At 39.9% G+C, this 25,652-nt stretch overlaps 2 protein-coding genes across 9 annotated transcripts; both read left to right on the top strand.

The window, feature by feature from the left end:
* The first annotated feature begins 5,763 nt into the window (after positions 1-5,763).
* Positions 5,764-22,324, top strand: LOC106090610 (serine-enriched protein). Of its 8 annotated transcripts, none has more exons than XM_059369155.1 (10): positions 5,764-5,850; positions 7,021-7,118; positions 7,180-7,276; positions 12,832-13,010; positions 15,240-15,398; positions 15,621-15,659; positions 21,015-21,132; positions 21,203-21,534; positions 21,618-21,758; positions 22,045-22,324. In XM_059369155.1, the coding sequence occupies exons 4-10, from the start codon at positions 12,840-12,842 to the stop codon at positions 22,225-22,227; spliced, it is 1,143 nt and encodes a 380-aa protein (XP_059225138.1). In that variant the 5' UTR covers positions 5,764-5,850; positions 7,021-7,118; positions 7,180-7,276; positions 12,832-12,839; the 3' UTR covers positions 22,228-22,324. The 8 variants fall into 8 exon arrangements, with proteins under 8 accessions (XP_059225138.1, XP_013112307.1, XP_013112314.1 ...); XM_013256856.2 differs by lacking the exon at positions 7,180-7,276 and adding an exon at positions 5,972-6,141 and having other exon boundaries at positions 5,829-5,850; XM_013256853.2 differs by lacking the exon at positions 7,180-7,276.
* A 74-nt stretch (positions 22,325-22,398) lies between these two features.
* LOC131997850 (serine-enriched protein-like) lies at positions 22,399-25,197 on the top strand. The gene has a single exon (XM_059369679.1). It carries the CDS (start codon positions 22,399-22,401, stop codon positions 25,195-25,197), a length of 2,799 nt encoding a protein of 932 aa, XP_059225662.1.
* Positions 25,198-25,652: the final 455 nt, after the last annotated feature.

The following is a 25,652-nucleotide window of genomic DNA, read 5'->3' as shown; positions in this document are numbered from 1 at the left end:
TGTTATGCTTTCAACACTTCAAACATACTTATTTTCCATTTTTATATCTGCCAAGCTTATAACATGCAACAATATTAAATAAATATTCCAAAACATTTATTTTTTCATCGTCCAGACGAATAATTCGCATCTCTTATAGAAGAAAATTTAATAAATCCAGGATTTAAACATATTCCAAGACTCTTCTGACATACTCGGTAGGAACTTCTATGGTAGATTCGGGGAACTTTCCAGCAGAAATTTTATTTTAAGGACACAACTCCTGACGACGAGGGAATCATCTGCGACTTTAAGACTCGTCCGCGATCATAATCTTCATATAGAATATAGATGGGCAACAACACCACTATGCCCGCGGGCATAGAAAAAGAAGAGAAGCTCAAGGACAGTTTAGGCAACTGTCCTTGAGCTTCTTCGACCTTCGCTCGGTCGACACATTGTTGTTATTTTACAATTGGTTGATTCTCCGCTTTTGCTGCACCGCATTTCAGTATGTCCAAAACTGTTCTAGAAGATTCGAGGATGATTATTTGGCAATCGAAAATGTTTGGGGGGGGTTGTATTTATATACATATGCATATGTAGTTTCTTTGTATGTTTTTCACCTTCGCTAAAAAGTAGTTTAGGAGTCGTGAATAAATTTTCTTTATCTTACTCTATTATAGCTTGAGATTTTTTCAATTTTGGGATATTTTATTTCAAAATAAATTATCCAATTTTACGCCTACAAACTATTGAGCTCTGGCAAATTTACCATAGTCATAGTAATACAATTCTCATTTCCTCATACATATTTCAATGTCATTCTCACCATCCTGTTTATCATATTACTTCACTAACACAACATTACCATATCCGACATACGCACTTGAACTGGCGCCAAATTGCATAATTTAAAATAAATAATCACTGACCACTGTTTACTGACTACTGCACAAACGATCTGTTTGTTGTGTTACTTTGTGTGTTTGTTGTATAAACAAAAAAAACAAATGTAACATAAATCCCATTTTCAAGAACTTGCACTTGAAGTAGGCGATAAGATCCTCGGCAAGCGGCGGGCCATTAACTAGACAGGGTGCATTGCTGTTGATGAGCGTGAGGGTGTGTGTATTAGAGGTCAGTGCCGCCAGTCACCCGTGGTTTTTGCTACAACTGCTCATCTTCCAGCAGAGATTGATATGTCAAGTGGCTGTCTGTCTCGTCGACTGTCCATAACTAATCGAATGTGCCAACAAAGAAGGTATTGTGGGAAATTGTAGCTAGAGTAGGAAAATGGTATGGATGACACAGGAACATGTAACATGGTGGGTAACATTTCAGGAAACACAAAGTCAATGTTGCGGTCATGGTGGTTTTCTTTTGCCCTGGACACACGCATTTTGAATGCCAAATAATTTCAAAGAAGTGATTAATGGATTGTGGCTTGTCAAGTGGAGAGAGCCAAGCACTTGAAAGGCGTCAACAAGATGGGACAGACTATCTGCCACTTGCCACTTGAAAAGGAAAAAAAATTCTATATATGCAATGGAAGGTATGAATTAATAACTTGCAATTATTTGTTTATAAATAATAATATCCTGAGACCTCTCTAATAACTTTTAAACATCAATACAATGAAAAACTGCTATGTCTCCGCCTCTGCCTTAATCAGCTGTTTAATTTGACCATATTTCACCACAACCAACTTCATGTTGTTTACCTTTATAGCCTTTTGACAAGCGCATATGCTAATGTCATTCTAATAGAGAGTTGTCATTTGCACTCTCTCAATACAAAGAAAGTTGATATAACCTTCATGGCCAAAAAAAAAAAAAAAAAAACAAAACATGCGAATGACAAACCGCACGTGTTTCCTTTATATTGCGCCGAATCCAAATTAGAAAATGTTTATGGAGTGCAAAGTAAAGAGTAATGAAAAGAAAAAAATACACAAATCACAATAAATGAAGACAATAGCAAACAAGTGGCCAAAACATAACATACGCCGATGTTGCTTTTGGCCCGTTTTAGGAAAGAAACATAGATTTTGAGAAAACAAGCCACGTCTGCCTTCTCCTTCTCCTCCGAAAAAACTTGTTGCCATAAAAACAAAACCATAGAATTCTAATAGGGGTGATTGCAGCAGGGCACAGCATCCTTGGCAGAGTGATGAAGTCATGAATAGAAATTGCGAGGAATTTTTAAAACGTAGTTTTTTTTATAAATACCTTCATTATAAAAGTTGAAGTTGCCATAAGGCGTAGTTAACCATTCAACATTTCAGACAGAAACCCTATACGAAGACCCTGATTCCGAAAGCATGATAAAGGAACCACAGTAGGTCCCTTTTCATTGAGTCGAATATGGCCCAACCGAAATCCCAGCCTAAGCTTGCTTTATCGAACTCTTTCGTTTTTCGTAGCGTTTCAAGGCCTCGTGGATGGATCATGCCTTCGGAATCAGGTGTCTTCGTGTAGGGTTTCTTTCTGAAAGACAGGCCACCGAAAGCAGGCCACTGTAGCGCCGAGGTTATCGTGTCCGCCTGTGGCGCTGTACATTATCGCCTGTTAGTGGGGAGTAAGTGGGGTTTAAAGCCCAGGCTGATGCATTGGTTGTTCTCGGCTGTGGTTCGGTCAGTCTTGGCCTATGCCTGTCACGTTTGGTGGCCGGTAACGGAATTTACGTCCCATGTTCGTAACATTAACTAGGTGAATAGGTTCGCTTTGATATTTGTTACTGTGGCTATGGGAACCACTACGACTGGGTAATAAGAGGTAATGATGGGAATTTAGCTTATGGACTTATTTTTAAGGAAAACAGCGGAGAGAACTCTTCACAGATTGTCGCAGCTTGGATTGATTCGTGAGTCACCGACGAGACACACGCGTATATTGGGTAGTACCACGGCCGTCTCTCAGACGGACTTTCAGATAGGATTAGCCTTTTTGGATAAGGGACTGCAAGAAATACAATATAACTTACCCTAGAAAGGGTGGGTTATATTTTCGGACATTAATGTTTTTACATATGATTCGAAGATGGAGGATGGAACAGGGTCTGGTATCTATTGCAATGAACTCGATATCAACGTCTCCATATGAATGAGATATGATTACAGCGTTTTTCAGACAGAGGTGTATGAAGTGGCTGCAGCAGCAGAGCTTATGTTGTCTATAGATATCTACCGATCAGAAATTCACATTTTCAGCCAACGTTGAAGGCGTTAAATAAAACGTGCGTGAGATACAAGGTCCTGGGCCGCTGTCGAGAGTTACTGATGCGTCTACAGGAATATCATACACAAGGATATAGAGGGAAATGAAAGGGCATATGTACTACAATAGCTAAGTCCCGAGTGAGCCTACGCAATTGTTTTAGTCACCAAAATAAAATATCGATAGTATCGGTAGTGCATCGATATTTTGCCAGCTCTCATAGTGTACTACACCGGTGCTTTTCTCGAGAGCAAGGAGGAGACTCCCGAGGAAGTCGCTGAATTTCAAGTTCAATCTTATGCCCTTGCCTGTATGTTGAGTGTGCTACAGCGAAGTAGTCTGGAACCTGAAGTTCTTCGAACCTATACCAATCTTTCGTTCTGTTGGGACCTAGTTTTTTTTGTTGCCTTCTTGTTGTTGTAGCCACATTTTCATGTGAAGATCGCCATCCTCGTTAAGCCCCTGTGGGTGAACAAGATCGTTCCGGTCCAAAGGACCGATCGCAACGGAAAGAGGGGGGCCATTGGAAATGTAAAGGCGCAAATAACTCGCGTTGTCGGTGGCGCCCGGCCTCTCACTGAGACTCTCCGCTCGATACCGCTGATTGTCCGTGACTGCCGTTGCAGCTACTCCGTACGGAGCATTCCACTATCGCAACCTGTGGACTGGCCCGGGAGCTCGCAGCTAAGCTTCTTGTAACAGCAATGAACACCACACAGGTTGGAGCTCAATGTTCCAGCTTGTGTGCTGGTTTTGTTGAACATCCAGATCCAGTAAGTCTGCAACTAAGGTGGGGTGCGTCGGGTCCTAAAACGAGTGGGTCTGGCTGATCGGTTGCAAATGCAAATTTGCCCATGAACATGCCATTACGGATCGAAGGAACTTCTCATATATCAATGAGTGCTGTCTGTGATAAGGTGCCTCCTATTGAATAGCCCATTCCGAACGGGGTATCGCAGTGTGACAACTCTTTGTCGAGAAGTTTTTATATGGCTGCCACACCAAATGGTACATTACCTGACATATGTTGCCAGCATTAGAAGGGGATAACCTCCGCTGACAAATTTTTCTTATGTTTTCACTAAGATTTGAACCCAGACGTTCAGCTTCATAGGCGAAAATGCTAACCTCTGAGCTACGGTGGCCTCCAGGACAGCTGGGGACTAGTAAATCTGCGTGGCGGCAGAGTATACGAGGAATATGTCCCAGAGAGTTATTTCCTTGTGGACGGGTTTGATGCTGTCTTGCCTGAGAGGGAGCTCAGAGCTGGAGGTATCCCAGTTTTCTGTTTATACGGATGTGCCCAGCTTGAAAGAAGGCACCAGGGCAATAGTCTTTATTAAGTGTCTAATAACTATGGTGTCAATACGCTTCTGGGCGGGTGTAGTGTCTTTCAGGTTGAGGTCGTCGCGACCCTAAAGGCACTTAAGATGATTTGGTTCTAGGAGCGGCTGTGCAGTCAGGTGGCCCTAAAAACTCTGGGCTGGTTAGCAGATGCAAAGAGCTTCTTCGAACCATTGCGTAGGCTTTCAATTTTGCTGGGACCGGGGCCAATAAGTGACGACGAGGTATTACACGGATAAGGTTTTTCCTATAGAAAACTTTATTCAGCCTGGCTGAATAAGGTTCTCTGCGGGAAAACTTTAATTCAGCCTGGCTGAATAAGGTTTTCTGCAGGAAAACTTTATTTCAGCCTGGCTGAATAAGGTTTTCTGCAGGAAAACTTTAATGCAGCCTGGCTGAATAAGGGTTTCTGCAGGAAAACTTTAATTCAGCCTGGCTGAATAAGGTTTTCTGCAGGAAAACTTTAATTCAGCCTGACTGAATAAGGGTTTCTGCAGGAAAACTTTAATTTAGCCTGGCTGAATAAGGTTTTCTGCGGGAAAACTTTAATTCAGCCTGGCTGAATAAGGTTTTCTGCGGAAAAACTTTAATTCAGCCTGGCTGAATAAGGTTTTCTATGGAAAAACTTTAATTCAACCTGGCTGAATAAGGTTTCCTCAGGAAAACTTTAATTCAGCCTGGCTGTATAAGGTTTCCTGCAGGAAAACTTTAATTCAGCCTGGCTGAATAAGGTTTCCTGCAGGAAAACTTTAATTCAGCCTGGCTGAATAAGGTTTCCTGCAGGAAAACTTTAATTCAGCCTGGCTGAATAAGGTTTTCTGCAGGAAAACTTTAATTCGGCCTGGCTGAATAAGGTTTTCTGCAGAAAAACTTTAATTCAGCCTGGCTGAATAAGGTTTTCTACAGGAAAAAAATTAGATCATTAAAGTTTTCCTACAGAAATCCTTATAAAGCTTGGCTGAATAAGGTTTTCTTTAGAACAACTGTAGAAAATTGTTAATAACTTAGCAATTCCGCCCCACACACACATACTCTGTGACATTAATCCTTTTTGTTTATGCGTAACTTGGCTTAACTTGCCCTATGAACGACCACCAACCAACATTCCTTAGCCTTTTTGGCGCATGCTTTTCTACGCTTACAAAGAGAGCCGCCAATTTTCCTAAGCATACCAGAACATGCCAGTAGCCTTTTGGAAATTCACCAACGTTTGGGCACAACTCCTTTTGGTGTAGAGACCCAAGCAACAGAATCAAATCTTCTCTCAGCGTGAACAGTTCAATATTCGAGACCAGTGCAAAATTCAATTGTAAAAGCTTTTAATCAAAAAAAAAATATTTGAAAAGAAAAAAAACCAACTACTAAAATTATTTTCATTAACACAGTAGAGAATTTTTTCTATATCATTTGCTGCTTTTTTCAATTTAAAGAAAACAAAAAACGTTTATCTTGACAAAAAATCTTACTTTGCTTTGTGTGCTGCAAACCGTTTAAAAGAAAAAGTGCTTGGAAAATTCCTTAACCAAAGGAGAAACTGCTTTGAATAGAAAACAAAACGTATAGAAATTTTCTTTCGCGAGCGTAGTTGCTAAAGAAAAAAGTAAACTTTTTTCCTCAAAACTAATTTTTTTTTATATATATCGCAACTAATTTTCTTTTAATATTTTATAAAATTTTTTCATTCGCAATGCATTTCTTTGTTAGACTACTTGTGTGAAAATTTTTCAATTTCTTTGTCTTAATATTTACCCATTAAACCCCCACCCACCCATTGTGTGTTGCGTTGGTAGTTCAGGTCCTGTAAGGATATCACGACTTTGTGTGTGTATAAGCGTAAAAAATTCAAAAATTATTGTGTGTGTACTCCTTGAAAGCCAACCGAGCTGAAAGTGAGAGAGTAACCAAAAAAGGAGAGAGTGAGAGAACTTGGCAAACAAACAAAACAAAAAAAAATAAAAAAACATAAAAGTCTCAAATGCCAAGCGGACAGTGATTGTTGCAAAGAATACTTCACCTCGTCCTCCTACTCAGAGTGTGTAACCTTAACCCAACTGTTCAATTATTGACCCAGAACTGTTGTACTGGACTTCATTGATCAGCCCTTGTACTCGTATACATGTTGCCCCCTCCCCAAACACCTTTTGTCACGTATTTCATTTCATTGTTGCTCCTTTGATTTGATAGCCCTTTTGGTAATGTTTGCAGCGTATGAACGCGTTTTACGTAGTTTCCTTGCAAATTTTAGCTTATTTTATTCGCCTCAATTCTTTTCAATTAATGCATGTTTTCGTTTTCACCTTAATTTTGTTTTTTTTTCGAAATCTTAACCACCATTCTTGTAACTAACTTCGAATTTCGTCTTAATAATAACATAAGAAAATAACAATTCGTTTTTTTTTTTTGTATAAAAAAACCAATTCTAAAATCTTGTGTTTTGCCTACCCTGCCATCATCCAATTCAAAATAAAAAAACAAACAGACAATAATGAAATAATATTAAGCGCCTAAACGGATACTTCAAAAATCCTATTTTTGAAATCCGTTAAAACGCACAAAACAAATACAAAATTTTAGCTGGTAAGTATTGAGAGTGAAGTGCAATAAAACAGAAACTGAAAATTTATACAAAAATCTCTAGAAACAGAAATAGGAAGCGCAAACAGACAATCTATAGAAACTTAAAATGAAACGCTTTGAAAAATGTTGTTGAAATTTCATCATTATCGATAAATCAGGTAAAATAGGCTTGGATAAAATTATGCCTTATAAGAAAATATAATTATTAATCAATATTGAATTAATCTGCTGGAGAGACAATGAAAACGCTTTTATTACAGCATAACTCAATATGGATGAGGTCCTGGTAATGTTGTTTGTAGCATAACTGTATGGGTTCATAGGCTTGGCCATTATTGTTGCATACCTTGAGGAGCAGAAAACGAAATGGAGTTTTACATAAATGAAGACCAACCAGTGCACACCAATTTCAAATGAGTAAGCCTTATAGCTAAACATTTTGCATAATACTGCTCTAGGCTTCAAGGGACAAGTCTTCAGAGACTTCCGACGAAGACACCTCATTTGTGCCTTAAAAACAAGTCTAATCCCATCTCATCTCCGCACGCTTAACATTTGCCTAGGACCATCGTACCTCGATGAGAAGGAATAATAAAATTATTAAATGGATCGCAAGACTCTCACTCATATTCCGACAGACTCCCTTCATTGGGCTCTGGGAATAGTAGGTCAGGCTACGTCCAGAAGACCAATTTTCTCATTTATCACTGACACAGCAGTTATCCAAAATACTTTGATCACATGGTGGGTGAGCCTCCCATGCCCAAGAGAGGAAAGGCGACCAAAATTAGGTCACCGTGGCGCAGAGTTGTGCATATCCTCCTATGAGGCAGAACGTCTGAGTTCAAATCCCTGCGAGAACTTTAGAAAAAATGTTCAGCGGTGGTTGTCCCCTTGTTAATGCTGACGAAATTTTTAAGATTTTCAGCCATGGAAAGCCGTTAAGACTCGGCTATAAAATCGGACAAGAGAGTGTTCCTTGTTCCTAAACGGAATGATCGTTAGCAAATCTGGACATTTTTAGGTCCAAGAACCTTTGTCACCAAAGTAAGCTTGATCATGGTAGTTATTACCAAGGTAGAAGAAGAAGGCTGCATACCTAGAAACATGTGGGTTGCTATGGTATATGTACTGTCATCGGTATACTCCGATGTCCGTACGAAATTACCAGGACCTCATCCACATTGAGACGATGCAAAGAGATAAGAGCTGAAAGATAAGATTTGGCAAATAGCAGCAATGGACTAAGTGGAGAAGAAAGAAATTCCTTCTTGAACAATAACACATGCGTGGATAACTTATAACCTTTCAGACGCCGAGCCAACCGTTGCTTTGGTCTTATAGCCTTCCGTTCCTTGTGTGACCTCTTTCTCAGAAGATCGTTTCCGAGGGAGTGGGATTGGCCGGTTCCAACAACCCGTAAGGCTATATGGATGAATTCCCTGTACATGTCTTTATGAACAAATGTTGAGTCGCCAGTCCCACCGCAAATACACACCACGTAATTTTCGACAAAATCTGCTTCTTTTATAGGGTACTGAAGCAACCAAAAATATCAGCGGATATATGATAGGATATTCGGAGGCCAGTGTAGCGCAGAGTTTAGCATGTCCGCTTATGGTGCTGAACGTCTAGGTTCGAATCCTAGCCAAAACATCAGCACATTTTTTTTAGCGGTGGTTATTCTCTCCTAGTATATGCGAAATTTGTGAGGTACTAATGCCATGAGGTGTCCACTCGGAGTCGGCTATAAAAAACAGATCCATTCTCATTGAGCTTAAACTTGAATCGGACCGCACTCAGTTATATATTGGAAGTTTGCCTCTGTTCCTTAATGAAATGTTTATGGGCAAATTTGCATATTATAAAACATATATCGCGGAAGTCTTGGATGGTCACATCTGTTCTGATCACTGTTGCATAAGTTTTAGCTTCGGAGAAAATTCTGAAGGGGCGGTCCCTCGAGTAAACAAGAGCAAGGCGAATCAGAAGTCAGAGACTACATGGACAATGGTTAGTGCGGATACACTATGGCTATTCCTGGATACGCATTTCCCGGAAAACTCTCCAACGAATAACAGCATTCGCTGGAAGTTGTTGGAGAAAATGGAGACTTTAGGGAAGTGTAGACTAAAAGTAGTGGAAGCTTCAGGAATGTGCAGACTTCAGCTTAGTGTAGCTTTGCGGAGGAGCCTAGGGGCCTCTGAAAATCCTGGTCTCCAAAACTTTTACGGTATGGTACATTCAGAAGTCAGAGATTATACGGATAATGTCTAGTGTGGATACACTATAACTTTTCCTGGATACACATTTCCCGGAAAACTCTCCAAAGGACAACAGCATTCGCAGGAAGTTGTTGGAGAAAGTGGAAACTAAAGGGAAGTGTAGACTTTAGGAAATGGAAGCTTTAGGAATGTGGAGACTTCAGGTAAATGTAGACTTCACGAAGATGTAGACTTCAAGGAAGTGTAGACTTCTGGGAAGTATAGAATTTCAAGAAGTGTAAACTTCGGAGAAGTGTAGACTTCCGAGAAGTGTAGACTTCCGAGAAGTTTAGACTTCCGAGAAGTTTAGACTTCCGCGATATGTAGGCTTGTAAAAGTGTAAACATCAGGGAAATGTAGACTTCAGGGTATTGGAGGCTTCAGGAAAAAGGAGACTTCAGGGAAGTATAAATTTGTAAAAGTGTTGACTTCAGGGAAGTGTAGACTTCAGGAAAAAGGTACCTTCACTAGACTTCCGGGAAGTGGAGACTTCGCCAACTTGAGCCTTCTGGGAGGTGTAGTGTAGACTTCCGAGAAGTATGGACTTCAGAGAAGTGTAGACTTCAGGAAAGTGTATACTTGTAGAAGTGTAGACTTCAGGAAAGTGGAGACTTCAGGGCAATGTAGATTTTAGGGAAGAATAAACTTCAGGGAAATTTATACTTCAGGAAAGTAGAGACTTCAAGGAAGTGAAGACTTCAAAAAAAGTGTAGACTTCAGGGAAGTGTAGATTTTAGGAAATCGTAGACTTCAGCGAAGTGGAGACTTCAGCGAAGTGAAGACGGGATGGGGAGAATTCAGGGAAGTGGAGACTTCAGGAGAGTGTAAATGTGGAATTCAGGAAAGTGTAGACTTCAGGGAAATGAAGACTTCAGCGAAGTGAAGACGGGATGGGGAGAATTCAGGGAAGTGGAGACTTCAGAAGAGTGTAAATGTGGAATTCAGAAAAGTGTAGACTTCAGGGAAGTGAAGACTTCTGGAAAATGGAGACTTCAGAGAAGTGAAGACTTAAGGGAAGTGAAGACTTCTGGGAAGGGCAAACTTTAGGAAAGTAAAGATTACAAGGTGCTAATCCATCTAAGAAGTGGGAAGGAAGTTTTACTTTTCAGCAGGAGATTCGTTACCAACAATCCTGACTCCTTGGGAGTAGGCAATATTCCATTAGCTAAAAGCACGAAATTCCTTGGTGTTTTGCTGGACAGAAAATTTAACTACAAATCCAATATTTTGGAAAGAACTAAAAAGGTAAATCTTACCCTATGCTTCTGCAACAGAGCCATTGGAAAAAGTTGAGGGTTTAATCCCCAGACCTATAATGCTACATGATGTGGTCTGGTGGACGGTATTTCAAATGTCCCACTACTGTTCGATACTTAGAAGAATTCAAAGGTAGGCTGTATTCGTGTCCCAGACTGTCGGGCAGAAGGAGATCCACCTTAGGCTGTCATTTCTTTAAGAACTTGTCTTAATTAACTAATGTGAACATTGGCAAGCTGTTGAGCTTTTTAAGACGATCTGGATGGTTCAAAGTTAGGAACTGCGAGGGCTGCTACATAAATTTCAGGTATAATAATGCAATCTTATTAAAGTTTTATCCTAATGGTCAAACTACACACGAAGCATTAAAGCTAACCGCTTAACATTAGACTCAGATACTGCTTTAAATTAATTGAAGGTTGATTCTCTGGCATCTTGCTGCACTCATTAATATGAGAGAAGTATCCCCTGTTCCTTTATGGACTTTTTGTGCAAACTTTATAAAGAAAATTGTTTTACTTGTCCTCCAATCTTTCTTAATTCAATGGATTAACAATAATTTTAAGACATATCTTTTATCCAATTTTTTAATAAAACTTTTTTTTTAATAATTTAATTCTTTTTATTGAGAATACAAGTACATTTTTTATATATTTATATATATATATATTCGGAATTATTAAGAAACTCAATCAGCATGCGTAGTTATAAATCTTTGTGTGATTGAAAAGCACCACCCATCCCAAACTCACTAAACCAAAAAATTTCTTTATTTTAATAATAAAATCTTAAACAAAAATTTTGACCATGATAACACCAACATTGTCGTTTGAATTCCAGCACACTTGTTGTTATTGTGATTGTGCATCAGACATTCGTTGCCTCAAATGCCAATATCAACCAAGTCCTGTCGCAAACTCATTACGTACCGCCATATTAACCTTTTCAAACTGTGCTATTGTTGTTGCAATGAAAGGTGAGGGATTGATTATTTGATAGTTGTCTTCTTGTCTTCTCTTTCGAGAAGAGCTTAGTAAACGAAGATTTCTTTGCAATGGAAACACAACACACCACTGTGGGACGCGTTTCATCCTTGGTTAGGGGACTTATTCAACCGCACTAGGTGCAGAGGCTTTAAGAGCCATACATTCGTAGGTCGTATTTATATCGAATCAACGGCGAAAAAGTTTTTGTCCTTTTCAATCAATCTTAATTAAAACCCCTTTTTCGTGCTGGGGATGAAGTCGTCTCGCAAAAGGTCACATTTTGCATAATGACGTTTCATGTGATGTTATTGTCAAACCATTTATGCGTAGCCATGAAAACATATTGGAATCACATTGTCCCACCCACTGGCATATGTATCCTGTGTTCCTAAAAAGTCTGTCCTCAGCCAACCACAAAGCCCGAAGGCTATCGACGTTGATTTTTCTATCGAGAGTTTTTTTGTGACGTCATGTCTGGCAATGTAATACCTTCGCTTGAAGTCATTCTTTTAATGTCATTCGGGATGGATGAACACTGTAGTGCATGTATTCAATGTCACAACAGTTGAAACACTTTCATACCAATGAAAGCATATGGGCTATTGATGTCCTTCAAAAATCAGGAGAGCAGGTTGGTATACTAGACTTGGCAAACTATCGATAATCGCGAAATTCGATGTTTTCGATATTTCTAATAACAAATGTCGATAGTATTGCAATATTAATGTACAGACCGATAAAACCCAATTTTATAAAGTCAGTTGGAAATCATGAGAGAAATCACTGCAAAAAATTTTGCCCTAACCGAATGAAAATTGAGCCCTCTACAAGCGTAATGTATCTTAGGGGATCTTACATTCAGCCAGCGATTTCAATAACTGCAACATTCTCTCCTCCCAGAGTCGTTTGCCATAAAACCATTTTTTAACGTGAGTTGCCTACCATTTTTTTTCCTAAATCAAATCTGCATGGGCTGTCAGATTGTTACCTATGCACCAACATTTATATAAAAAAATCGATTTATTTCGAAATAATTTTCTCCTTAACAATTGTTGTAAATATTCCCAAAATTCTTTTATAATGCATATTTTTTTTCTTGAATATTACTAACCTTTGATTCACTTAAAACCATTATTTTTTAACAAAATTCTGTTTTTTTCGTAATTTTATGCCTTTATACTAATAATTTTTTTGATTTATATATAGAAACCCCAATGCCTGAAGCATTAACATTGCCCGGTATGGCTGACGCAGAGCCAGATTTGTCAACATTTGAGAATAAAACAGGACTGGCCGAGGACATGAAGTTTCTGGCATCTATGCCAGAGCTTTGTGATGTGACATTCTTGGTGGGTGATACCAGAGAGCCAGTATGTGCCGTAAAGGTAAGAGTGCTTTGAAATTTGGTAATGATTCTAGTTATAATATGCCAAATTTGTTTAACGTTAATAAAATCAAGGATTATAGTCAAAAGCGGGATCACCACCTTAATATAGGGATATACTGGCTATATACTACAGGTATCAAGCTTATGGTGCTTTAGTTTGGTGGACTGCTCTTCAAAAATCTCAGTACCATTTAATTCCCTGTCGGATCGAAATTTTGGCTACCCTGTACATCATAACCGCCATGCGGAGGACACCATATAATGCTTTGAATTTAATGATGCACTTAATGAGGACGTAGTGGCTAGACAAATTGATGCTAAAACTGTCCAGAGGAAGGATTCTCTTTGGTCAAGCAAAGGTTACAAAGTACTGAACCTTAAAACTGATAGAGCAAGTAGGTACTACCAGGGACGTAGCCAGGGGTGGGGGACCTCTCCCACCAAATTTCCTATTTTTCGAATGTTAGCACACAAACGGACTTATTATTGTTTTGTAGCTCTAATAAGCCCCTCCTTCCACCAAAAAAAAAATAAAATGCTGACCAAGTCCCTGGGCACTACAAAATCTTGGTAATAGAAGATATAGAGAATTATTCTATACGAATGACCAAGACGGCTTTTGGGGATACTTTAACGATTTGGTAGTGGTCATTGTTGCGGTTCAATTTTCATGCGGTTGTCAAAATTGTTATTTTTTCCAAGAAACCATGGACCTAAAATCAAAATTGAGCTTCCGGTATTGGAATTGCTCTGCAGTACACGGCTCGGACTAGGCAATTGTGAGAAGCTCCTTTGTCATTCAGCCTTAACTTATTTCGTAAAGCATTCTTTGATATGACGCTAAATGCCTGGATTCGAATCCTGGTGAGAACATCAAAACAAAAATGTTTCTGCTGTTGTTATCCCCTCCTACAGCTGACGACATTTGTGAGGTACAATAATGCCATGTAAAAACTTCTCCCAAAGAGGTGGCGCACTGCTACATACCGTTTGGATTCGGCTATAAAAAGGAGGCCCCTTATCATTGTGCACCCATTGATATGTGAAAAGTTTGCCACTGTGTTCCTTAATGGAATATTAATGGGCAAATTTGCATTTGCATAACGTTTCGAGGATAGGATCTTCCTTAGCCTAGAGGCTTCAGAAGTATCCTCCACGGAACTGCAGAATTCCACCAAAAATTTGTTCTGAGGCTTTCTTAGTTTGCCCTTGTATTTTATTTATAGTCGTCCCAATCGTGTGGTACCCTTATGGCTTTTGTCCTGTTGAAGAGTTTTCTGCCTGCCTTTCTGGACCAACCAATTCTGGGGTCCACCAATTCTGAGGTCCAAGTAGCAGTGACCCGACTGGAGAACAACAAGGCAGCAGAAGCCGACAGGTTACCCTCTGAACTATTTAAGACCGGAGGCGAAACGCTGATAAGGCGTATGAATCAGCTTGCCTGCGCAATGTGGCTAGAAGAACGTATACCCAATGATTGGAACCTGAGCATGCTATGTCCCGTACACAAGAAAGGAGACAAACTTGGTGTCAGAGATTTTAAAATGAGCGCAGAAGACCGAGGCTCTATTCTACGTTCGGCTAGTGGAACAAATGTTCTGTCATAGCCAATAAAAGATCATTTAAATTTCATAATTTTCATTTTTATTTCTCTTTCGAGTCGAGCTTAATGATCGATGAATTTTTTTCACAATGGATGTAAGGCCAGAACATACCACAACACCAACCATAGTATGACAAAACTGCATATTATAGGTTGCAACCCCGTTTTAGATGCATATTTCGAGATTAGTATACCCCCATCCTATGGTGGAGGGTATAAAAACGTGCCAAGTTCGGGCGGGCCGAATCTTGGGAACCCAGCACCAAGGATTCTACCATAAATGAACTCAGTTGAAGGGCGTATGTGTACTTTATTTACCAAATGTTGGCTAAATCAGGTGAAAATATTAACTTCCAGGGACTCAAGATATGAAATCGGGAGATCGGTTTATATGAAAGATATTTTTAGACCATTTTGGACAATACTTACCATGAATGTTGGAAGTCAAAAATAGAGGCTTCTAGGGGTTCAAGAAGTTTAATGGACAGTCAGACAGTTGAATGGACAGACCTCGCTAGAGCGGCTTTAAATGTTTTAACAAAATTTGGCATATATAATTTAACTAAATCCCCTAACTTATAAATTGTCTTTCTCAACTTTATCATTTTTCATCATAACTTTCAGGCTGTTTTGGCATCCCGTTCGCGTGTGTTTGCCAAAATGCTCTATTCCGCCCCATCGCCGCAAAGAAAACGAGAAACCTCTACCAAAGAGAATAAATTAAGGCTGTTTCTGAAACGTTCTTCCGAGCCGCTGTTAAATTTGCAGAATGCCGCCCAGCAGGTAAATCAAAACAAAATATATCACAAGACCATCAGTTTTTTCTCAAAGCTTAAATGGTCCATTAATAAGCTATAAAAGATACGCAAAGTTTTATTTTGGTTTGTTTTGTTCAATTGTTAAGATTTTTCTTATACAATCATAAAGCCAATTCGTATCTCATGTAAATTTTTCCATTGCATTTTCTTTTATGGCCATATTTTTCAATCAATTGTGTTTATATAGAGAAGTGGTTTTACCCAACAATTATCCCCAATACCCGAGGTAAAGTAAATTTTCAAGTTGAAAAAAAACAGTAACTTGAAAATATGCCTGGTCTTGAAAAGAATATACTTAATCAAAATTATTTGTGTTGTTTTCAAAATTTCTGCTATAAACTATAACAAATTGTTTATTTAAAATTGGTCTGAGATTAGTAAAAATTAAAAAAAAAATCACCCAAAACATTGTTAAATTGATGTCTAACATATTGAATGGTATTGAATGGGAGATAATATACCCAAATATATATACTAACGTATTGCATTAGGATACCCTTAACAAGGTAAAGGTCACTAGCCCAGCACTGACTTTTTTTTTACTTGACACTCCAACACTTTGATAAAAAAAAAACAATTAAAAGGGCCCAAATATCATGGAAATTGGATTAAAATTAAGTTTCAAATAGAGCTGGCAAACTATCGATAATCGCAACATTCGATATATCTAATTATAAATATCGATACCATCGTTGAATTCCCATTACCTATATTTTGAACTAAGTGAAAATCACGAATAAAATCATATTTAATAAGTCAATTGGCCAGAAATCATTGAATAAAATTTTAGACCAATCGTATGAAAATTGCGCCCTCTATAGGCGCTATGTATCTTATAGGATACATTTAGTGTCGGATCGCTTAATTTTTTCAGTTTTGCAAAAAATTTAACTTGTCTTATAGTATCGATAGGAAAAATATCAATCGATATTTAGACAAAAAATAGAATATCGATAGTTCCATCGATATTTTGTCAGCTCTACCTCTGAGTGGACTCAATTTGATGGCGACCCATGCGGTCTTACAAATCAGCTGAATTCATAAACTTATAAATGTCTGAATAAGTCAAATCATTAATTTGGGACTGGTGGTGGGACTGGCTGTAAGTAGAGCTGGCAAAATATCGATGGCTTTATCGATACTATCGATATTTTATTTTTTGTCTAAATATCGATTGATATTTTTCCGATTGATACTATCGGCAAAGTTAAATTTTTTGAAAAATTAAACAAAAATAAGCGATCCGACACTGAATGCCAAATTTTCATCCGATTGGGCTAAAATGTTGTACAATGATTGCTCTCATGGCTTCAGACTGACTTGGTTTAATTTGGTATGTGCATTGCTATTGCCTCTACATAAATCGGACTCTTGATTTTTACTGCACATTTTCGTTTGAAAAAAAGATGATGAGAAATTGACGATAGTATCGATTAATGAAAATATCGAAGGTTGTGATTATCGATAGTTTTCCAGCTCTTGCTGCAAGTGTCAAATCCTTATTCTACTATCTTTCAAGAACATTTTTTATGTCATCACTTTTGTGTTGGGCAAGTGACTTTACTTTGTTTAACTGTACCATGCGCTGCATGTTTTTATATAATTCAAGCACTTCTACCATTTAACAGTTTCTCACTTCATTAATCATTCTTCACTGAAAGCAATATTGCCAACTTCCTCTTAATTCTCTGTTTCAAGCACCTACAACATTATTTAAACAAAACTTTACTTAATGCACAATCAAATGCTTAATAACTTCAATTCTCCTCTTCTACTCTACTTAGATATGTTACTCTGACCACTTCTTTTAGTAGATAATAAAAATAGACATGGGATTGAAATCGAACTATATATTGCGTATTCTACTCTCAAATGCCTTTCATTTAAATGCCACATTGTCCCGATCGGCCTTCATGTCCGTTTGGGGGTGGTTTTTGGGTTGGGGTGGCCGCCCTGGGATTTTACCCCAAATTTTTGTATAAGTTTCGTGTTCTACTTTTAAATACCTTCCATTTGATACCCATATTGACCCAATCGGTAAAAATGTCAGTTTGGGTGAATTTTGGGGTAGGGCGTCCCTCACGATTATTTGACCCCAAAGTTTTATACCAATTTTGTATTTTTGTGTTACCATTTCGATTAAATCGATGCACTCTGAGATCTGACATTTTTGAAAATTGGGGTTAAGGGGAGGGTACCCCCTTGCTGATGTAGCCAAACTCTACCATCTGTGAAAATTTCAGACATTTTTTAGTCTATTCGGAACTAACAAAGCGCAAAAATTTCATTTTTATATAAAAAAAAGACTAAACCCGGTGCACTTCGCTGCGCATTTATTAACAGTAAGTGAAAAATATGTTTCTTGCTTTCTATGTATCATATATAATTCCGCAGTACTATTTCTGGGGATGGGATTGTGAGCCACCCTGCACTCCTGGCACCTTTGCGATCCCCACTATATCATAATCGTCAAGTTAACCTATTTGGGGTGATTTTAAGGGTAGAGCGCCACCTGGAAGCTTTGACACACATTTTAATTTGATATTCGTAATCGAATCCCAAGTACCTTCCACTTGAACCCATATAGCCATAATTGGCTTATATTACTTTTTTGGTAGGGGTTTGGACCACCCATTACTTGAGCCCTATTTTTAATGTCATACTCATAATCTACTACCGAATACTTTTCATTTGAATCCCATATTGGCATGATTATCCAATGTGCCTATTTTGGGCGGTTTTGGGGTTAGGGCTGCCCCTTGTGTACTTGGACCTTAGATACTTGGAAATTTCTAGTATCATATTCGTTCTCCACTCTCGAAAACCTTTATTATTTGGGCTCGGAGCGATCACATAGGTACTCGAACCCAATTTTTAATATCATATTCGCAATTTACTCCCAAATACGTTTCATTTGAATCCCATACTGTCCCTATCGGTTCACTTTTAATTTTGGCCACTACTTTTGCGGCGGTTTTGGGCCTGGGTGTTAGCTAAGTACCTAACGAGCCCAATTTTTAATCATTTGAGTCCATATTGTCCCGATCGGATTACTTTTGATATTTGGCGGTGCTGTTTGGGGTAAAGGGCAGGGTCCGCCCCTCTTCAGATATCAAAAAATTATATAGCCTATTGCTCTTTCCAGACAAACCTACAAAATCGATTTGGCCGTTTTTCGAGTCTAAAGGGAAAAAACAAACTTACAAACCAACAAACACAGATTAATTTTTATACCCTCCAAAATAGGATGGGCGTATACTTATTTCGTCCGTTTGTAACACATCGACATATTGATCGGTGACTCAACAAAGAATATATATTGTCTGTCTTGCGAAGGCACGCTAACTTTCGAATAAAGATAGTAGCTTGAAATTTTGCACGAAAACTTCCTATTGGTGTAGGTAGTATAGCTGCCATATTAACTGATCTCCCAATTTGATTTCTTGAGCCTCTAGAGGATGCCATTCTTATCAAATTTGTCTGAAATTTTACATGAGGTGTTTTGTTATGACTTCCAACAACTCAGCGAAGTATGGTCTAAATCAGTTCATAACCTGATATAGCTCCCATATAAACCGATCTAGGATCTTGACTTCTTGAGCCGCTAGAGGACGCAATTATTATCGGGTTTAACAGAAATTTTGCATTTAGTGGTTCTTGAGTCTTATCCGACTTGGCTGAAATTTTATACAACGACTTCTATTATGACCTTAAACATACCTTCCAAATATGGTCTGAATAGGTCCATAACCCGATATAGCTTCCATATAAACCGATCATGCATCTTGACTTCTTGAGCCCTTAGAGAGCGAAATTCTCATTCGGTTTGTATGAAATTGTACACGAAGTGTTTTATTTCGACTTCCAATAAGTATACCAAGTATGGTCTAAATCGGTTCATAACCTTATATAACTTCACGTATAAACCGATCTCCCGATTATACTTCTTAAGCCTCTGCAGGCCGCCATTCTTATCCAATTTGGCTGAAATTTTATACAACGACTTCCATTATGACCTTAAACGTACCTTCCATATATGGTCTGAATCGGTGCATAACCTGATATAGCTCCCATATAAACCGATCCTGGATTTTGACTTCTTGAGTCCTTAGAGGTCGAAATTCTTACCCGATTTGTCTAAAATTTTGCATTAAGTGTTTTGTTTCGATTTCCAATAACTATGCTAAATATGGTCTAAATCTGTTCACAATGTGATATAGCTCCCATATAACCGATCTCCATATTCTACTTCTTGGGCGAAACTCTTATCCGATTTGGCTGAAGTTTCTCACAGTGCCTTCTACTATGACCTCCAACATCCAAACCAAGTATGGTCCGAATCGGTCCATAACCTGATATAGCTCCAAAAGCAAGCAATTCCTATCCATTATCCTTCGTTTAACTATAAAAAGATAAGGGTTAAAGATCTTGACAAATTCGGTCCATGGTGGATATAAGACTCGGACCGGCCGAATTTAGCACGCTTTTACTTGTAATATATTGGGTTGCCCAAAAAGTAATTGCGGATTTTTCATATAGTCGGCGTTGACAAATTTTGTCACAGCTTGTGACTCTGTAATTGCATTCTTTCTTCTGTCAGTTATCAGCTGTTACTTTTAGCTTGCTTTAGAAAAAAAGTGTAAAAAAAGTATATTTGATTAAAGTTCATTCTAAGTTTTATTAAAAATGCATTTACTTTCTTTTAAAAAATCCGCAATTACTTTTTGGCAACCAATATAAAGATGGATAGATAGTATCTTTTGACTGAAAACAGTTCTATTTTCCTTGTCTATATTTCTTTTTCTGTCCACCCTTTCTCTATTTCGCATACATATTGTCGCTACTTACACGGAAATAGATATTTCAGTTCAACTACCTAAGTCATTGTCTTTATCGATAACCGTATTTGTGTTAACATATGGTCGATTCGATAGTATATAATCGTAAATTTTCAATGTATTGATGTGCTTATGGCGCCAAAATCGATTGAATGTTTTTAGAGAAAGAGAGCATGAACTTTATCCAGCTGCGATATCCTTAGAATCTGTTGTCACTAAAGAAAGTGTGTAAGGGGGGATAGACAAAGACCCTTAAAAAATCTTAAAAGTCATAAACTAGGTCTGTTCGCGTACTCTTCCAGTAAAAATTTGCATGTGTGTAAGAACAGCCTTTTGACATTTATTTGACAGCTGGTCTTCATAAAACCGCTGTTCGATGCTGCAAATTTCTGCTAGAAAACAAAAAAAAAAATCAGTAGAAATTTGCAAGCCCTCCATTACCAAATTCTCAAAGTATAGCTTGCTCTCACACACTCTCCCGCTCTCTTTTGCTAGCAAATAAAGTACGCGAACAACTTCCAATAACGATTTGTGCAAATTTTTGAGTACACGAACACACTTGCTATTTAATAAAACCATATTGTTTGATTGAATAACCCAGCAAACATTTTTTTTTTTTGATTCTATTGCTGAAGTAAGTAGAGTTTACTGATTTGTTCAATTGCCATAAGTGTCTACTTTAAAGTAACTTAAAGCATGAATTACTGCCATAACTAATCCAAAGTATTGTCATAACATTTCAGCCTGCTGGTCAACAACATCAAACCTTGATTATAGAGGAATTTGAACCGGATGTCTTTCGACAGCTCATCGAATACATACACACCGGCTGTGTCACTCTGCAGCCACGTACTTTACTGGGTAAGTTTAAAAGGGCGGCAAACACCTTTACCATACCCACAACACTCACTCATATTCATTGCATTTTCAGGTGTCATGAATGCTGCTGATTATTATGGCCTTGAAGAGTTGCGGCGAGCCTGTGCCGGTTTTGTCCAGTGTTGCATTAATGTGGATACTGTTTGCGCTTTGCTCTCCTCGGCCGAACGTTATATACAATACAAGTGCACCAAGAGTCTGGTGCAAAAGGTTTTGGAATTTGTAGATGAGCACGGTAATGATGTCCTGAATTTGGGTAGCTTCACTTTGCTGCCTCAGCATGTGGTGCGTCTGATATTGGCACGCGAGGAGTTAAGAGCCGATGAGTTTACCAAGTTCCAGGCGGCTTTAATGTGGAGCAAAAAGTATAATGACAACAATCCGGTAAGGAGAGGAGTTAACTTCAAACTTTATTTAGTTGTGGCAAGATTGTTACCTCTATGCCCCCTCTCTATCACTCTCCTTAGAATATTGACATGAAGGAGATCTTGGGCAATTTCTTGGAATACATTCAATTTCATAAAATCCCCGCCAATGTTTTGATGCGTGAGATACACCCCTTGGGTTTGGTGCCCTATTCCATCATCATGAATGCCCTGGCCTACCAGGTGAGTTCACTGTCGCTATGCTTTGTCTCTTGCAACATTCTTCTCATTTTGTTCAAAAGAATCGTACACACATCTACATTTATTGGCTTCCTTTATTGATTTCGAAATTAATGCTTACAATGTTGTTTTCTTTTGTCCATTCCTCAAATGAAAAATGTTCATGATCAATGCATTGATGATAATAATTTACGATGGTGTTCGAACCTACAAATGTCGCTTGTATCATGATCGTTTTTTGTTGTCGTCCCTTGTGTCCCCCCTTTATGCCTGATTCTAACACTTACAGGCAGACCCAGAAAGTATCGACCCCGGAAAATTGTCTCCCAACTCTAGTCGAGTGAGGCGTGCTCGACAAAATCAAGGCAGATCGATGTCCGTGCAGAGTTCACTTGATCCCTATGGTTCGAATACAACTTTGAGCTCCAGCGGCAGCAGCGATCCCACCAGTGGCCCCCACAATACCAACTAACATAAGTTGAACGGCCCCTCCTCCTCCTCCCATCACATATCCGGACGTCACAAGCATAACCAATCCTTACCCAAAATACGCAAAGCCAAATCACAAAGTTTCCGCACTCGCCGCAGTCCCAGCGATCGGCGGAGTCCCATCAATGCCCAGGGACCGTTGACGCTGACAGCCATGCTGGCGGCCAATGACAAGGGCCTAAGCCCTCATACACCCAAAAGCCCGGTACTGCCTCCTCCTGAATCCAAGAGTCCCGGCAGTGTGTCCCAGAAGACTCCAACAACATTGTCGCGTCAGGGCACACTCAGAGCCTCGCACAGGCGCAAGGGTAGTATGACAGGATCGCTGTCTTTGTCACAGGGACGCAAAAGTCCAGTGGGTCTCAATGATCGCAGTCCTCAAGGGAGACGCAGCCCTTTGCTGATTTCTAATGATCGTCTGAAGTCGCCCAATGAATTGCCCCTACACTCGACGTTTGGCTCTACATCACCTACAGTGCGCAGTCCTTCGGGTGAACGCAGTAGAAGTCCCACCTTCAGCATTCACACCCAGGAAAGGCGTTCGCCCATAGGTAGTGCCGCACCTCTAGATTTTGCCCAGTATGGCCGCAGTCCCACTTCCACAGTTCATGTGCAAGATGGCAATCGTTCTACCTTCGACTCCTCCACCGAACAAGAGGAACCAACAGCTGCTCCCACAACAACAGCCTACAAGAGACCTTCCATAAACCTTTTCACGCCCATATACTTCAGTGGCGACAAACGCAGCCCCATGGGTCCCATACCACCCATAACGGTCTCCAATCCCGCCGAAACCTATCGCATGGCCGAGAGCAACAACTTGGAGAAATCGGGTGATAAGGAAGTGGAACAGCAAAAAAGGGAGGAGAAGGAGAAAGCAGAAGCAAAAAGCGGCAGCGGTGGCAGCAGTGATAAGGAGCAGCAGCCCGAGAAGAAGAGTGTCATGCGCGAGATATTGGCATTTGTGCGCAAGCCTTCGAAGCACATAACGACACGCACCAATCGCTTTGCTAATGCTTTTACAAGAGCCGAAACCGGGTCATCTAGGGGACCGCTCATTCGCCAAAGTACTTTTTCAGCCAGTCCGGCAGCATCGTCAACTGCTGCAAAGAGTGCTGTACAAAAACAAATGTCCGAAGTTGGATTCGAACCAAAGATGTCACTGAAATTCTCACACTATGCCAAAATGTCTCTGAAGTTACGTCGATCTGCCCGCGACGAGGAGAAATCCAAACAACAACAGACGCAACAACAACAGCAACAACAACAGCGTGCCTCCAATGACACCCAGAGAGCCAGCAACGATTCCTCCTGCACCGGCAGCGGTCTTTTGAATGTCCAAGAGGGCAGCGCCTCGGGCAGAGCTACACCGTTGAGTGATATTCCATTTGAGTTTGCCAATGTCCATTTCGAAAAGGTAGGTGAATCCTATATCAAGCATGATAAGAAACACGACGACGAAACTGTGGAAGATGGCGCCGATCCCACAACCGACATTATCTTAGCCAATCTCGTTGAGGAGATTAATAACTCTTTGAAAATAGCCTCATTGGCCACGGAAAATGCGGGCGCCACTCATCACTTCCAGAGACGCTCTGAAAGTCGTGAGCCCATAGAGCCTCGCATCAGCGAGGAACGCGAATCTGATTCGAATGACTTGGTTATACCGGAAGAATTTCGTACCGAACTCGCGGAGATTTTAAAGGGCTACAAACCGGAACCCATCTATGTGAACTTGATCGAATTGAAGAAAGAGACCGATGATGCCGAAGCTGCCGCAAATAAGGCCATTGAAGCGGCAGCTTTGGGCTCATCCACCGACAAATCCCCCTTGCAATGTCCAACCATTGAGTTTGTGCCTCCCTCGAGGCGTTCCTCATTTGATCCTCCACGTTCACCCTTCCTGGAGACTCTACGCAGCCCAGGTGGGGATACAGATGCCAGCTTGCAACGTTTAGAATCGGGTGGTGATAGCTTTGAAATGGTCGAGGGCGATCGCAAATCCAGCAGGGCAGAATCAAGTTTTGAATGCCCCTATTCTTCGCGAGAGACAAGCTTTGAGATTTCACGCTACCAATCCACCAGTTACGAGGACCAAAGCTCTAGTTTTGAAATAGTTGACATCGATGAGAAAAGTAAGAAGTCCAGCATAGATCTGAGGAAGTCCTCCATTGAGCTAGTAGATGCTGAGACCTTTCAAAGGTCCAACTCCTCACCCGGCCGCAAATCATCGCTGGAAACCCATTTTGATTATACGCCCTCCGAGGCCAGCGGTGGGGCCGGCGGCGGTGGTGGTGGTGGTGTTTTCGGCATTAGCTCCATTAGATCACCCAACTTTCCCATGACCAAAAAACAAAAGACCGAAACCTTTAAGTCCCTGCACATCTCACCCTTCAGTGCCTTTTCACGTGCACGCAGTCCCCTTTCCAATCAGACTTCCTCTAATTACAGTTCACGTGACAGCTACGATTCGAGTTCCTCTGCGGGTCACCATGATGTGCCGCAGCGTAGCCCCTATGCTGATCCCACAAAAAAGCATTTTCCCCTAACCATAAGACAAAAAGAGGAGGAAGTCAAGACCTTCTTGTGCACCGATCAACGATGTGCCTCCATCTTTGAGCCAAGACCCAGCTCGGTATTGACTCAACAGTTTTCCACCGGTTCAATGTCTACCCCTTCAGGCTATGCCAATGGCACCCCGAGAGCCTTGAGTGCAGTGGGCAGTAGTTTGGGCGGGGGATTTTCCAGTGGCAGTGAATTTGATCCACCTTCACCTCGAAGGGCTACCAGCGCTTCACCAAAGCATACTTTTACTTTTCGCATTGTGCTCAAGAAAGTGGATAGTTCACCAGAGGCTTTGTGTCCCGAAAGACATCGTAGTCGCATTATTGACCGTTATCGCCGAAGAGATAGTCGTCGCAGACGTTTGCAAACGGCTGGTAAAAGTGTTTAGAAATTACCAAAGGAGGAGAGTGTGCAGGAAACCAAGGGAAATGAAACATGGGAAATGTTGTTGTAAATGTTTAGATGGAATTGAATTTGAAGCCATTTGCATTGGATTCATTTTCAATAAATCCAATACGAAGAATGAAGGCTAAAATTATAGCTTCTCTAAAGCTGTGAAGTTAAAGTTGATTTTTTATAGACCCCAACATAGGAATAGATAGGATAGACTATTAGCTATGCAATTTCATTGGCAACAGTATCATGGGCTACGAAACACACGGACTTTGCACATCTGTCTTTTGTTATACTACTACAGAGCTTAAAAAAATATCAACTGAATGAATGCGTACGGTAGTATGAAGAAGACAACTTTTATTTCACATCATTTACAACTCTTCCCAAACATAACCTACGATGGTAAAAGATAGTAAATCTATCGAAGAAATTTTTTCCTGCTTAGAG

The sequence above is a fragment of the Stomoxys calcitrans genome, chromosome 5 (assembly GCF_963082655.1).
Source record: "Stomoxys calcitrans chromosome 5, idStoCalc2.1, whole genome shotgun sequence".
NCBI lineage: Eukaryota > Metazoa > Arthropoda > Insecta > Diptera > Muscidae > Stomoxys > Stomoxys calcitrans.
This window is presented reverse-complemented; position numbering and strand designations above follow the sequence as displayed.

Excerpts from the sequence above, each read along its gene's own strand:
- LOC106090610 (XM_013256853.2), top strand. The coding sequence starts at position 12,840 with ATGCCTGAAGCATTAACATTGCCCGGTATGGCTGACGCAGAGCCAGAT. Across the intron at positions 13,011-15,239 it reads AGCCAGTATGTGCCGTAAAG|GCTGTTTTGGCATCCCGTTC; the intron begins GTAAGAGTGCTT and ends CATAACTTTCAG. Across the intron at positions 21,759-22,044 it reads TGAATGCCCTGGCCTACCAG|GCAGACCCAGAAAGTATCGA; the intron begins GTGAGTTCACTG and ends TAACACTTACAG.
- LOC131997850 (XM_059369679.1), top strand. The coding sequence starts at position 22,399 with ATGCTGGCGGCCAATGACAAGGGCCTAAGCCCTCATACACCCAAAAGC.